At 40.0% G+C, this 14,171-nt stretch overlaps 1 protein-coding gene across 1 annotated transcript in view; it reads left to right on the top strand.

Moving 5' to 3' along the window:
• The window catches only part of COL9A1 (collagen type IX alpha 1 chain), a 90,128-nt gene that overhangs the window by 26,776 nt on the left and 49,181 nt on the right, over positions 1 to 14,171 (top strand). The window contains 8 exon segments of the mRNA XM_070377099.1: positions 81 to 143; positions 6,110 to 6,163; positions 6,431 to 6,466; positions 9,113 to 9,136; positions 9,508 to 9,561; positions 10,918 to 10,971; positions 11,608 to 11,640; positions 12,360 to 12,416. Of these exon segments, the coding sequence (XP_070233200.1) occupies positions 81 to 143; positions 6,110 to 6,163; positions 6,431 to 6,466; positions 9,113 to 9,136; positions 9,508 to 9,561; positions 10,918 to 10,971; positions 11,608 to 11,640; positions 12,360 to 12,416 (375 nt within the window).

The following is a 14,171-nucleotide window of genomic DNA, read 5'->3' as shown; positions in this document are numbered from 1 at the left end:
ACTACACTGCACCCGATGAGGCTCAACTTTGCCCCATTTTCTCTTCCTTTTCTCCCCCCTCCTCTCCCCCTCCCTGCCAGGGTCCCCCTGGAGAGCCGGGGAAACCAGGAGCTCCAGGCAAGCCTGGCACACCGGGTGCCGACGTGAGTAGTGGGTGCTGGGGGCGTGAAGCCAGGCCCAGTGTGTGTGTGTGTGTGTGTGTGTGCGCGCGCGCGTGTGTGTGTGAGAGAGAGAGAGAGAGAGAGAGAGAGTGCAGCGTGCAGGCGGGTGTGGTCCAAGCTAAGGCGAGACTGGCTCTGATCCTGGCGGTGCCCACGGGCTGGGCGCTGAGACGCGGTTTCTGCGCGAGGGTCTGCGGAGCGTGGAGGGGCCCCGAGGACCGGCGGCACTGGCCTGTCCTCCTCTCTGCTCTGGGAGCAGCGGTGGGTACCCGTTTCTGCCTCTCAAAGGCCACTCCCCACTCACCCCATTGGGGGGTGCTGGGTCTTCACTCTTGTCCTTTCCCCGGCACCCACTAAGTGAGTTTAGGGAAAGGGCCTGCAGGCAGGGGAGGGACAGAGTCCCCCTAAACCCCGAGGAAGAGACCAGAGAAAGACAGACTGGGGGAGAGCCTGCCCGGGGCGGGAGTGTGGGGCGGGGCTGGTCCTACACTGGACACGGGGCACGCGGACACATGTGCACCCACGGTTGATTCATGTCACTGGATGGCAAAAAAAGCTGCAGTATTGTAATTAGCCTCCAATTTAAAAAAAAAAAAAAATCTAGAGAAATCCAGCTCAGAAGACTCGGACTTGATGGTTTCTAGAATGTAAGTAAAAAACCAAAAAACCAAACCTAGCTCTCTGTCTTTCCTCCTGCCTTTCCTTGGTTCACAGTCACTGACAGAAACAAGCTGACTAGGGTTGCTTGAAGCCTGGGAACCAGCAGCCGCCCCCCACCCAACATACCCAGTCACACACCTGCCTCCCGCTATGGGAGACAAGCTCAGATGCTGAGCTGTGTGGTAAACCCGATACTAGTTAACATTTCTTCAGGGAAAAGGACTTCAGGGCTCTCATCTCCTCTCTCCCTACACTGGACTGTTGAGAGTTTACTGAGGGCCACTCCTTGACTTTCCAGCTGGGATACAAAGTAAAGTGATACCCGGACCTCTGCTCTCAGAAAACAGACAGTGCTGGGTTCTTCAAGTTACCAACTTATATGATTTCCCCAAACTGAAGACTTTTCTAAATCAAAGCCCTTGAAAACCTATGATTATAGATTCTGAGAACTTTTGGCTAGATAGAGTTTAAGACAGAGTCTTCATTTTGAGAAAAAGAAAAATAGCTAGATGTTAGTGGTTATTAAGATGTGCTTTCTTTATCAAGATTAGTGTAATGGGGATATTTGTCTATGCTAGGGACTAAACAGCAACAGCAGCAACAATTCATTGCTTTAGGAGACTGACTTTGTTGTATACTTAAAAGATCCTAGTTTGAACTTCCTATGTAGGCAAAGTGACAGTGCATGAGGTCGCTAGGGATTAATGTTTGGATAACGCAAACTGAATATCAGCCTAATATTTGCAAAATATGAACGGAAATTATACAACTTGTTTGCTATCAAACATCTCTTTGAAACACCGTGAATTAGTTGGAACTGTCGCATCCAAATAAAAAAGTCTGATGAATGCAAATAAACCAGTAGGTTAGGTTTATTTCTGCATTCCTTTCAACCTTGGACCTTGTTTTATGTGAAAAGAAAATGGATGATTAAATGACTTTATTATTATTATTATTAATTTTTGGCATGGTTGAAACATAAATGAATGACCTGAAGTCTTGTCTTACGATTGAGTTGAATAATTTCAGACAAAGGACTAGACTTGTCTGTGTCTGGGTTTCATGGTGCTTTTGTAGCAGGCTCAACAAATTCTTCTTCCTCTAGTACCATAAAATCATAAAGACAATGTCTGGTTTTACTTTATAGTTTCCACCCTTAAACAGAAATAGGATAAAAAAGAAAATTCTTCAAAATCTTTAGAAGTACAATGTAACTAATAATTGCAAGTACTTTTTTTTTTAACTGCAGTATCATAGCAAAGATTTCCATTTCCAAAGAAGATTTCCAAAGTTAAAAGGTGTAAAATAGTAAGGTTTCTTATATCATAGAACTTTGGCTCTGTAAGATCCTCAGGGAGAAACTGATAAGGGCATTTAATCAATTTTCTGGGATGGCAGAGAAAAGCAACAGAAAAAGAAAAAGAAAAAGGAAGGAGTGAAAAAAAGTAAGAAGTTCATGCATGTGCCAGTATTTTAGACATTTTTTAGAACTAAGCAAAAAATTAACTATACTAATTTGCATTTGTGTAGAACTTTTTTTAAAGTGCAGTCACAAACATGCTGCATTTTTTGGTAATGTTAACAAATGGTTAATCAGATGGTTTGTTTGGAAGAATCTGAAAAGAATACAGCTTAAAGGTTATTATCCTGAATTAAGTGGATTTTTGACAGAAAAGGTAAATGAGTCATGGCAGCTAGTCTTGTAGGATTATGGCTTGGGTCTCCTGAACTGAGTGGTGGAATGCTGGAAGGAAATTAATAGTGAGGGTTGCTTGCTTTGCCAAGCAGCAGTGGGAAATTTCAGAATACACTGGGCTTTAATTTTATCCTGTATAAAACCTTATCTTCACAAACATTCATATGAAAGCAATTTTTTCTGCCACTGGCAATATATTTCTCTGTCATTTCTTTGACAGATAAGAATGACTGCAAATTGGAGTTTTATGCATATGTTTGTAAATGGAAGTTGTGAGAGACTTACATACATATATATATAAAACTCTTCTTTTCTTTAGTTTAAGTTGATTCTTTTCCCTTATAGACACATAACATTAAAGAAATCCAAGCTTGGTTGCAAGCTCTGTACTCAAAGGACAACTGTGCTGTTATCATTAATAACTTATACTCTTACAGGCACTTATGATGTGGCATGCATAGTGAGCTCTAAGAGCTCTAAAAGAGTATTTCTTTTCCATTCTTATAGCATCTGTCTAAGATACAGAAAAGAGGAATTAGAATTAAGTGCATGAATTATAGTTAAGTTACGCTGTTTTATAGGAGAGAGATTAGAACATCCTCTGAATGTATACAACTATTATCTGTGATGTTATATGATTAGGATAGTGAGTAATAAAGAAGTTATTCTGAAAGGCAGTGTAAGGGGAAATAGTTAGGCATCAGAGAAATGTGAGGGGGCTGTGAAGCACAGTGCCTGTGGTTAATACCCAGATTTTTTGCTTGGTTTTTTTTTTTTTTTTTGCAGAATCTCTTCTGAATGAAATTTTAAGCTCCCAGAGAGCAGGAAATGTTACTTCATTAGCTTCTAGGATAATCTGACTACATAATAATGATAATTATAAGAAAAGCTAACATTTACTTAGCATCTGCTGTTCCAGGCATGGTTGTAAACACTCTGTGTACACTATCCCAGTGAATCTTCAAAGTTGCCATGTGAGGTAGACATTAACATTATACCCGTTTCACAGATTAGGAAACTGAGGCTCTATGCAGTTGAGTAACTTGCCTACAGTGGCCTTGTACTAAGTGGCAGAGCTGGGATTTGAACTAAAAATAAAGATGATGTGGAGCGACAGGTGTGAAATCCCTCCACCCAGTAGGCTAGCCCACATCTCCTGTTCAGTAGCCTTCTGTAATCTTCTGTGCTGCATGTGTTAGATGCTCGGGCAGTGTGCTCAGATTGTAATGGACATGGAGTCCTGTCCTCACAGAGCCTATGCCTTAATGCATGGCTGTGCCACAACAGAATTCACTAGATTGGACGCCAGAATACATTTTCATTAACTCACAGCCTCCTTGTGATTAGATGTGGTTTACCATGTCTGGCGTGCTGCGATTCATGGGGTCACAAAGAGTCGGACACGACTGAGCGACTGATCTGATCTGATCTGATCTACCATGTCTTATGGAAGACAGTTGAGACAAGGAGTATCTGGAAGCAGCCTCCAGGTTATCCAGCCACTCTGCTTCTTTATTATGTAGCGGAAGTTCTGCCTTATGTAGTAGCTGCTGCTGCTGCTGCTAAGTCACCTCAGTCGTGTCTGACTCTGTGTGACCCCAGAGAGGGCAGCCCAGTAGGCTCCTCTGTCCCTGGGGTTCTCCAGGCAAGAATACTGGAGTGGGTATGTAGTAGCTACTGCCCTCCAACTTTGCCAGTGGTTTTAGCCCCTGATTAAAGGTGGTTAGTTGGCAGTGTGTGTGGGAACTGACCAGGACGGGTCTTGGAGGGTATATGCGTGAAGTGGGCATTGGAAGTCCCTTTAGTCAGACCTGCCCTGAGGTTTATAAAGCCCTTGTGCCACATGTGTTTACAGAGAGCTCCTGGGGTATGGTTTATTTGCTCACATACAGAAGCCAGTGTTCCAGTACCACAAGTGCTCAGCAACTAAGATGTTAAGGCCTGTTCCCAAGTTAGAGCATTGTAATTGTACTAGAGAGACTGAAAATCAAAGTCTGTCAAAAATCCTTCCACATGTGTTTAATAGCTTTCTTCTTTGGTAAATTTCCAATAATTAATTTTGTCAACTCACTCTTTTCTATTTGCTTTGATTCAGTCTTTGGAGTTATGAAGGAAATTAATTGATGCACAGAAATGTAAAAATGGTGGCTGGTGAAATAGTTTTCTATATGAGTTACATGAATGCATTTTATTGATATTTATGCAGACTGACAGATTAAATACGCACTTTGGTGATTCATTTTTAAGTCAGACTTTCATATTTTCAAGGAATTCCTCAATATCATTTTAATTTTTTTCAAAATCTTGCTAATAGATTTTACAAGTTATTTCTATATACATGTGTATATATGTATGTGCATAATGTATGTATATATTTACATATATAGGTACATATAATTGTATTTTGTAGGGTATAATTTCAATATTGTATTATAAATGACAACATCTAAAATAAAGGAAAAACTAAAAAGATAAAAATGTGTCTTCATCCAATGTGGAAATTAAGATATACATGTAGTATTATCATGGTTTGATATGTATTTTATATTAGGATGATGATAAAATGAGTACTGGTGGGGAAAGCAACAATGGTTGGAAGTGATGCTTGAATAACTACTTTAGCATTACATGTGATGTTATAAATGTGTTTTACAGTAATGTACTTAGAGTCTACCTACTGAGTGGCACACATGAAAATGTATATTTAATTGTAGCTATTTCACTAAAAGAGATAACCTAGAAACATGCTCTCAAATGATTCAACTTTAAAAGTTAATGTTTTCCATAAGCAGTTGTCATTGCTAGGAGATAACTGAGGGGCTTTAGGTGGCTAAAAGGCAACAATGAGATTGATTAGTTTTAATCACTATTGAAGGAACATTTTAACTCTCAAGATGTTATTGAGAGCTACAGAGACATACATATATAAAGCATTTTGCTTTATAAATGAAATCAAGAGATGCATAACATGGCTAATGGCAGAGCCAAGTCCTGTTGTCCCATTCAGTTCAGTTCAGTTCTGTCGCTCAGTCGTGGCTGACTCTTTGCGACCCCATGGACTGCGCAGCACGTCAGCCTTCCCTGTCCATCACCAACTCCCAGAGTTTACTCAAACTCACGTCCATTGTGTCAGTGATGCCATCCAACCACCTCATCCTCTGCCGTCCCCTTCTCCTCCTGCCTTCAATCTTTCCCAGCATCAGGGTCTTTTCAAATGAGTCAGCTTTTCGCATTGGGGCCAAAGTATTGGAGTTGTCCCATTAGCCTTACCTATTAGAACATTGTAATTATTATTTCCCATTTTTCCAAAGCAGAGACAAAAATACTAAATTATTGAATCCTGTGATAAACAGTGCATTTAGTGGGAAGTTATGAACAGGATACAATTTATTAAAAGAAAGTAACTGTAACAGTCAGATGTCATGTCAGACATTACCTTTGAATAGGAATATAGAAAGGTTTTTCTTTATAAAGACTTGCACCATATGTAGGTAAACTATCCTGTGTGTAATTACTAAATAAAATGGAATTATCCACTGAGTGGCTTGCCTAAGGATGTTGTATTAGTTCTAATATCATCTTGCTTTGTTAGGGATTAACAGGTCCTGATGGATCCCCTGGCTCTGTTGGACCAAGAGGACAAAAAGTAAGTTAGCCACCTGGTATTAATTGCTCGTATCAATTAAATGCTGAAGCATAATTTTATTGTAGTGTTTCCAAATCAGTTAACAGGTTAGTTGTGAAGTGGCTGAAATATACTTGTTCAACCAAAATCATGTTTTATAACAGTTGAATTAAATTGCGTTCAAACAGTAAGATGGAGTGTTTTAATGATTTTAATATTTATGCAGTTTGCATACTTACATACTCATGCTAAAAAAGCTAAGTACAATGGAGCTATTTTTATTTTTAGGGAGAACCTGGTGTGCCAGGACCTCGTGGATTTCCAGTAAGTAAATGTGAAGTGATTTATAGTCTGTCTTTAGGTAAAATTCTGCCATTGTGAAATTTTTCAGTTTAGTTTCTATTTGTTAATATTTCAATTAACAAATAGAAACACACAAAGAGGCCCACATAATATACATCACAAAGAGATTATGGCTTATCTGCTATAATAAGAATTCTGACTATGAGTAGAAAATTTCAGAGCAATTTGAATGTATGGTGTAAAACACATACATCTGTTTGCAGGTGGCATTTACCAGTGGAAATAACTCCCTCTCTGTTCCCATTGATGGAAACTGTATCTCATGTAACAGCAGCAAATCTAAGTATTTGGTGTTTAGACCTCGGCATCACGCCACTTTCTTCACAACTGGTTTTATGTCTAATGAAATACAAGCCATATTATCACCCACCTGCTTCCCTGGCGAGGCTTTTTCCACGTTGCACAGTCCACCAGACTTGTGTTATTTCTAGCCAGAGGAGAACTGGATTCTCAGGCTGCTGGTTTTTTTTTTTTTTCCTATTTGTTCTTCATTCCTTTTTTGTTCTTGCTATTAATCTGTGTTTTTCCTCTTTGTTTTCTATTTGCACTGCTTCCTTTGCCATATTTCATCTTTTCCATTATAAGTCTATTTTCAGAGGTGAAGAGTTTGCTGGCTTTCCCCCCACATTTTTAGCTCAGAGCTCAACATCTTATAGAGATGCCTTTAAAAAAATTCATCAAATCTCTAGGTCTCTTGATAATGAAATAACTTTTTGATTACTTTGGTATCTTCAAGCATAACATTTATTTCCCACATTGATCCACATATTATAATGTTCAAATAGAAGTAATTTTTCAAAGAGTGCCTTGAAAACTCCCCATTTACCATTGAAACATATTACTCATGTGAAATTCATGCTTGTTGTGGCTGCCTAAATAATTAGAAATAATAGCATCATTATCAGAGGATGTGATTCCCCTGGATGCTTCATATATGGATGGATATTTTAGAAAATATCTAAGTCTATCTTAGATACTTCTGTCTAGAAAATACGAAGTCTGGAAGTACAAGCTGTCAGGAATATGGTGTCAGAGACAGCTGTGCATATGAGGGATTCAAGACCGCAGAGGGAAGAGAATGGCGAGGAGGTCCAAGGCTGGGAGACTGAGCCCTGAAGGCAGCAGTGCTCAGTTTTATTAAATTCAACCAGCACAGAGTCAGAGCTCTTTGTGTGCCGGGCCCTGTGCTTGGAATTGAGGCTTGGAGGCTGCATAAGGCGTGGTTTCAATCCCTGGTTACACTCAGTTTGATGTTGCTCAAGAGATAGTAAATGTAAGGGAGTGGGAGACAGAATGACTGGTTTTAAAATAAAATTCAGCATAAATGAGGATCCCACTGGAGGTCATTTCAGGAGTGACACCATTTTGTTTTCCATTTCTACTGGGTTTGGTGTCTGGACACATAGCCTTACCTGTCAAGGGGTGTGTTCCTAAACACTTTGGTTCTCCCCTTCCTCTCTGTGCTAAATGTTTGGGCAATTTCCAAATATCATATTATAAATTTTAAAGCAATGTTGTCTTACTTTTAATGTCGGTTTCTTATAAAACATGACAAATGATATCATTTATATGTGGAAGCTAAAATATGCTACAAGTGAACTTCTTTACAAAACAGAAATAGACTCACAGGCATAGAAAACAAGCTTGTGGTTACAAAAGAGGAAAGGAAGGGAGGGATACATTAGGAATTTGGGATTAACAAATAGAAACTGCTGCTGCTGCTGCTGCTGCTAAGTCGCTTCAGTCGTGTCCGACTCTGTGCGACCCCATAGACGGCAGCCCACCAGACTCCCCCGTCCCTGGGATTCTCCAGGCAAGAACACTGGAGTGGGTTGCCATTTCCTTCTCCAGTGCATGAAAGTGAAAAGTGAAAGTGAAGTCACTTCAGTCGTGTCCGACTCTGTGTGACCCCATAGATAGCAGCCCACCAGGCTCCTCGGTCCATGGGATTTTCCAAGCAAAAGTACTGGAGTGGGGTACCATTGCCTTCTCCAACAAATAGAAACTATTGCATATAAAATAGATAAACAGCAAGGACCTACGGTATAGCACATGTTCACTATTTTGTAATAAACTAAAGTGGGAAGGAATGTGAAAAAGTCCAGTTGTGATATGCCTCTTTGTGAGGAATGGTAAATTCTCCTGACAGCAAGCATGGATGACCTCTTTACTTGCTGTGCTAAGTCGCTTCAGTCGTGTCTGACTCTGTGCAATGCTATGGACTATTATAATCTGTTAGGCTCCTCTGTCCATGGGATTCTTCAGGCAAGAATACTAGAGTAGGTTTTCTTTACTTTGCTTTTCTTTAAAAAAAAAAAAGTTTGAAAAAAATACTACAGGCTAGCTACAGGATAGACATCAAAAGAACATTTGAGGAGCTGAAGCAAGCTTCTTCATTTAGAAGTGGGGCCGAGGTTGCTTTCTTTACCCAGTCCTTTCTTTTCGAATGAGCATTTTATGTTGATTTCGGGATAGACTTTGTAGTTTGTTTCTGAACTGAGTTAGTTCTGTATTTACAGAAGTAACTTCTGTAGCTACTTCTGTAACTACTGTATTTACATGAAGTATGGCTCCTGTATCGTAACAACTTTTATTTTAACCTTTTAGGGCCGTGGTATTCCAGGACCCCCTGTAAGTATCATCCCTTGGTTTGTTTTACGTAGTCTATAAGAACGGCCTGTTTCTCAGATCCCAACCTTGGTCCCCAGTCAGCACTCTACCAGTGGTGCTGACAGTGTCCTCCCTTAGGGATCTTAGGTGGCTACTGTGACAGCACGCCTATTCTACTAAAAATATTTTATTAACTTAAGAAATTTCTGTTAATTTAAGAAATTTCCATTTTAAGTAATTACTCTTCGGTCAGATGAGTTGTTGTCTCATTGGAAGCCAAAGCTAGCACAGATCCATCATTCTGAGTCAGTTGTTTATCGTATTTGATATCACTTGTCATAAATTGTGAAAACGTCATAAATCACCATGTCCCTCTAATTTGTTGATTTCAGGGTCCTCCTGGGGGAGCAGGACTCCCTGGAGAGCTTGGCCGTGTGGGACCGATTGTGAGTACCAGACACACAAACACAGCGAGTTGATAGATGTTTGCTGACTTAATAGGAGGTGTTACCGGGGATGGCAAACTGCCCTATGTGTGTTTCCCCTGCAAATCCAAGACACGGCAATAAGTTTAATTCCAGTTTATAATGCGGATGAGGACCAGGGTAATAATGCTATCTCATTTTTGTAGAGTGATTTTATTTGTTTTTTTCTCCTGTTAGTCCTCTACAATCCTTATTTATTCAACTACGTATTTCCATTTCACATTTTCTTCTGTAATGGTTTAATTTTTTTTAATTTAATTTTATTTTTAAACTTTACATAATATTTTTCCCCAAAGTTCTCAGCTGAACTTTTCTTCCCAACTTCTAGAATTAGTGATTAAGCCAAGAAGTGTCACCTTCATTTTACAGACTCAGTTGGGATTGGGGTCCGGTGTCTTTTGTATGAGTTTCTCTGTATGAAATGAGTGAATAGTCTAAAATCATTCCCAGGTATGTTTATGTTAGTATCGTAAAATCATAATCGAACCGACAGAACTTTAGTCAATAGAGAGCTGAACTGCATGGGAGAAATTGATGTTAATATTCAATAAATATTCCAAAAATCTTGAAGTAGTGATGCTATCTGAAGAATCGATAATAGTAAATCCATTGAAAGCAGGAGCCACATGTATACCTATCTAGCTTCTCTGTAGGTGCTGCTGCTTGATAAATTTATTTACTGAATGCAAGAATACATATAAAATGATTATAAAGTGGAGTGTAAGATGCTTTGGTTTATGATAGAATATTAGAAGGACAAGGTGTGCAGGGAGGAAGCGCTGGTGGTTAAGTCTAGCTGGAATCCACTTTCATCTGAATGGCATATTTAGCCATCTTTGCTCTTCTGTAGCATTTGCAGTTGCGTGCGGTGACAGACTGAGGGTCAGCTTCCGGGTGAAGAGTCCAGCGCTGCCTGGCCCTGAGAGGTTGCCTTCCTGTTCACAGTCTCAGGCAGGCGTGAGCTGCCCTTAGCTGGGCAGCGCTGGCAGTAGCGACTATTCTGGTTCCCCTGAATATCAACTAGAAAAATGCATAGTGTTTCCATAGTGATCAGTGATCAGTGTATAGAGAAGAACTGGCTCTTTTCCCCAAGTCTCCCTCTGCCTTCTCTTACTTTGATGAGGCTGGAACTCCTTTATTCTTCTAGCTTTGTGGGACTAATTGGATTGCGGGTCACCCATCGATTTTGGTGGCAGGCCTATGCAGGCTGAGCTCTGCAGGGTGTGTAGGAATGTCAGTTTCTCATACCTCACCTGTTTTGTGCACTGTGTCTTGACGTGTGTATAACTGCTGTGTCACAATTTTCAAATAACTTAGGGCGACCCTGGGAAAAGAGGACAACCGGGCCCCCCTGGCCCCCCGGGACCCAGTGTAAGTTATTTGCAGTTTGAATTTCTCTGTGTCTGAAAGTTGGGATTATAGAACCCTAAGAGCCAAAAATGAAAGGGCTTTTAAATTGAATCATTGTCCTAAAATTTCAAAATGGCTATGATATTTTCACTCATTCAGAGCATGATCTTTTAAGGCCAGTATAGTTGAGAAATCACAATAAATTGAAAGGTGATTTTCAAGGGAATGGTTTATGCATTATATTTGAAGTGCTTTGAGGCTTTTGACTTCTCAAATGCTCAAAACTTGGACATATAAAAGGAACATTTTCAAATGAACTAGTTTTTATGAAGGATTTATACAATGAACAATTTAAAAAATGAGGTTAATTGGGAGATAATCCATACTTTTAACTTATGATTCAGAATTCTCCATATTTTCTATTCTGTCATTTTACTTCTCTTCAATCCTGTGAAATAAATAATGTACTAAAATTTAGATTTCTCCAAACAGAATAGACCCATGAGTGAAGTTTCTAGAATATTAGCATATCTTAGACTATTTATTCCTTATAGCTTATTGAAAAAAATACATTTACTGTATTTGTCAAATGAACATTTTATTATTAGTAGTGAATTAAATATTTCACTATATTCTTAACTTTAACATTTTCTTTAGGGAACAATTGGCTTTCATGATGGAGATCCATTGGTAAGACATTTTCCTTTGAATAAAATACACTTTTGTCAAAGACCAGGAATTCTCTTTAGAAGATGAATTCTCTTTAAGATGATCTTGCTAGAATATGTTGTATTTTCATGTTTTATTTTACTCAGATGGCAGAGCAATTTGTTGGACTGGTGGACTGGTCATTTATACATACTCACACTAACTTTTTCATTATAGAATTATCTTTCTTTTTCCATAATCTTTTTTACTTTATGGAGGAGACCTGCTTTTCACCAGAGCACTCCAATTTTAGAAGATCTAAGTCCAATAATACTCTCTAAGACTTGTTTTATTAATAGACTGATACTCAAACAGTAGGAAAAGTGCACTAAATGCAGTTTTGGTCAATTTGTTGGGGGGGACGTGACCTTCAGGACAGAGCTGTTGGATTGGAGAGGGAGAGGTTGGTCTGCAAATGTTTTATTTCTTGAACAAATTGAATCTGAAATAATATGGAAAAATAGTAGTATTCATTAAATCTGGATGGTGGATACGTGGGGAAAGGGTTTGTTATGTTCTTTGTATGTTTCTGTAAGCTAGGAATATTTCTGAGTTTATAAGTAAATAAAAAAGGAAAGAGTAGCCAGAGTTATTTAATGAATAGACTTGCATTGGGATTCTGCAGCTGGAAACCCTAAAAGATGTATCATTTTATCACGAAGCAGAGGCTCTCAGTTACTCTCTTTCTGTTTCTCTGGCAGTGTCCCAATTCCTGCCCACCGGGTCGTTCAGGATACCCAGGTCTGCCAGGCATGAGGGTAAGACAATAATGTCCGTGCTGTATTCTGTCTTCAAGAGTATGATCCATACGAAAAACAGAGGCTTTCCCTGAAGCATTGGCCTTGCTCGCGCACAGACCCCACTCTGATGGGTTAGGCGAGTCTGTGTCGCTTATTCGGCGGCTTTGTCTGTGGTCCTTTTTCAGTCCTGGAAGTTCCCGCTGGTACATGACAGCTATCCCTAACAAGACACAGATACTTGGCTATTCAGTGCTTCTGTTTCTCAGGGAAGATATATCAATGAAATGCACTGGATTGAGAGACTCTAGAACGCCAGATGAAGGTTCAGAAGTTTACTCCAATAGTGAGAGACGGGGGCCAGGGACTGTATTTCAAACTGTTTTAGTCAAAATAAATTGGAAAAACTGTGCAAAACAGGGGGAAAAAAAAGACACTTTCCAAATGTGTTTTTCTTTCACACTGCCATCATAATTGCTTCAAAATTGCCCATTGGAATAAAGAAATAAATACCAAATGCTGGGGTTAATCGACTTTCTCTCTCTAGTCTATGAGTCTGAAATGATTTTGAAAAATTCCGAATCAGGGGAGTTGTGCCAAGATCCAAAAGACTCCAAGGCAATGGGTTTCCCATTGCAGTTTTCTCTAAGGTTAGCTTGGGTGTGCGCCCATAATGCAGAAGACTGGGGCCTGGATGGGTGTCTTATTTTTCATGGAAACTTGAACCTTGGAACAAGAAAGGTTTTCAGGACAAAACTCTAATAGACAATGTTTGGAATGTTTATTTCACATTTATTTCATGTTACTGATCCAAAGTGTTAGGACAGGTGTCCTGACAGTGAATGATGGGAGTTTCTTGTGCTTTGCAGCCTTTGCTGACTGCTGTTTATAGCTGTCTATTTGCACTTTAAAAGCAGAGACATTACTTTGCCAACAAAGGTCCATCTAGTCAAGGCTATGGTTTTTCCAGTAGTCGTGTATGAATGTGAGAGTTGGACCATAAAGAAAGCTGAGTGCTGAAGAATTGATGCTTTTGAACTGTGGTGTTGGAGAAGACTCCTGAGAGTCCCTTGGACTGCAAGGAGATCAAACCAGTCCATTCTAAAGGAAATCAGTCCTGGGTTTTCATTGGTAGGACTGATGTTGAAGCTGAAACTCCAGTACTTTGGCCACCTCATGCTAAGAGTTGACTCATTGGAAAAGACCCTGATACTGGGAGGGATTAGGGGCGGGAGGAGAAGGGGACGACAGAGGATGAGATGGTTGGATGGGATCACTGACTCAATGGACATGAGTTTGAGTGAACTCCAGGTGTTGGTGATGGACAGGGAGGCCTGGTGTGCTGCAGTCCATGGGGCCATAAAGAGTTGGACACGACTGAGTAACTGAACTGAACTGAATTTGTACTTAAACTATGCACAAGAAGGGGCAGAAAGTTGTACATCTGGGGAAGCCCTTCTTCTGCCTCAAGTAAGGCCGTGGGTGCAGAGGAGGAAAAGGGTTTTCAGAGGAGGCTCTGGAGAGCAGGGGGCAGCTGGTCTGGTGGGTCAGCGGTCCACCTCTGGAGAATGAGTTACTGATGTTGGAGGAGACCCAGCTGTGAGAGGAAGTTGTGGAAGAAGAGATCTAGACACCGGTGGGCAGTGTCATTATCTAGTTACTGACCTAGGTAATGGAGAATTTGTCATTACAGGACAGAGTTAACTGAAACTGATACCTATTATATACAGTCGTGTAGTACACATGGTGTTTTAAAATTCTTCTAAGGCTGTCATT

Source organism: Bos mutus, chromosome 9, assembly GCF_027580195.1.
Source record: "Bos mutus isolate GX-2022 chromosome 9, NWIPB_WYAK_1.1, whole genome shotgun sequence".
In the NCBI taxonomy this organism is placed as follows: Eukaryota; Metazoa; Chordata; class Mammalia; order Artiodactyla; family Bovidae; genus Bos; species Bos mutus.
Note: the sequence above shows the minus strand (reverse complement) of the source record. Positions and strands in the feature narration are given on the sequence as shown.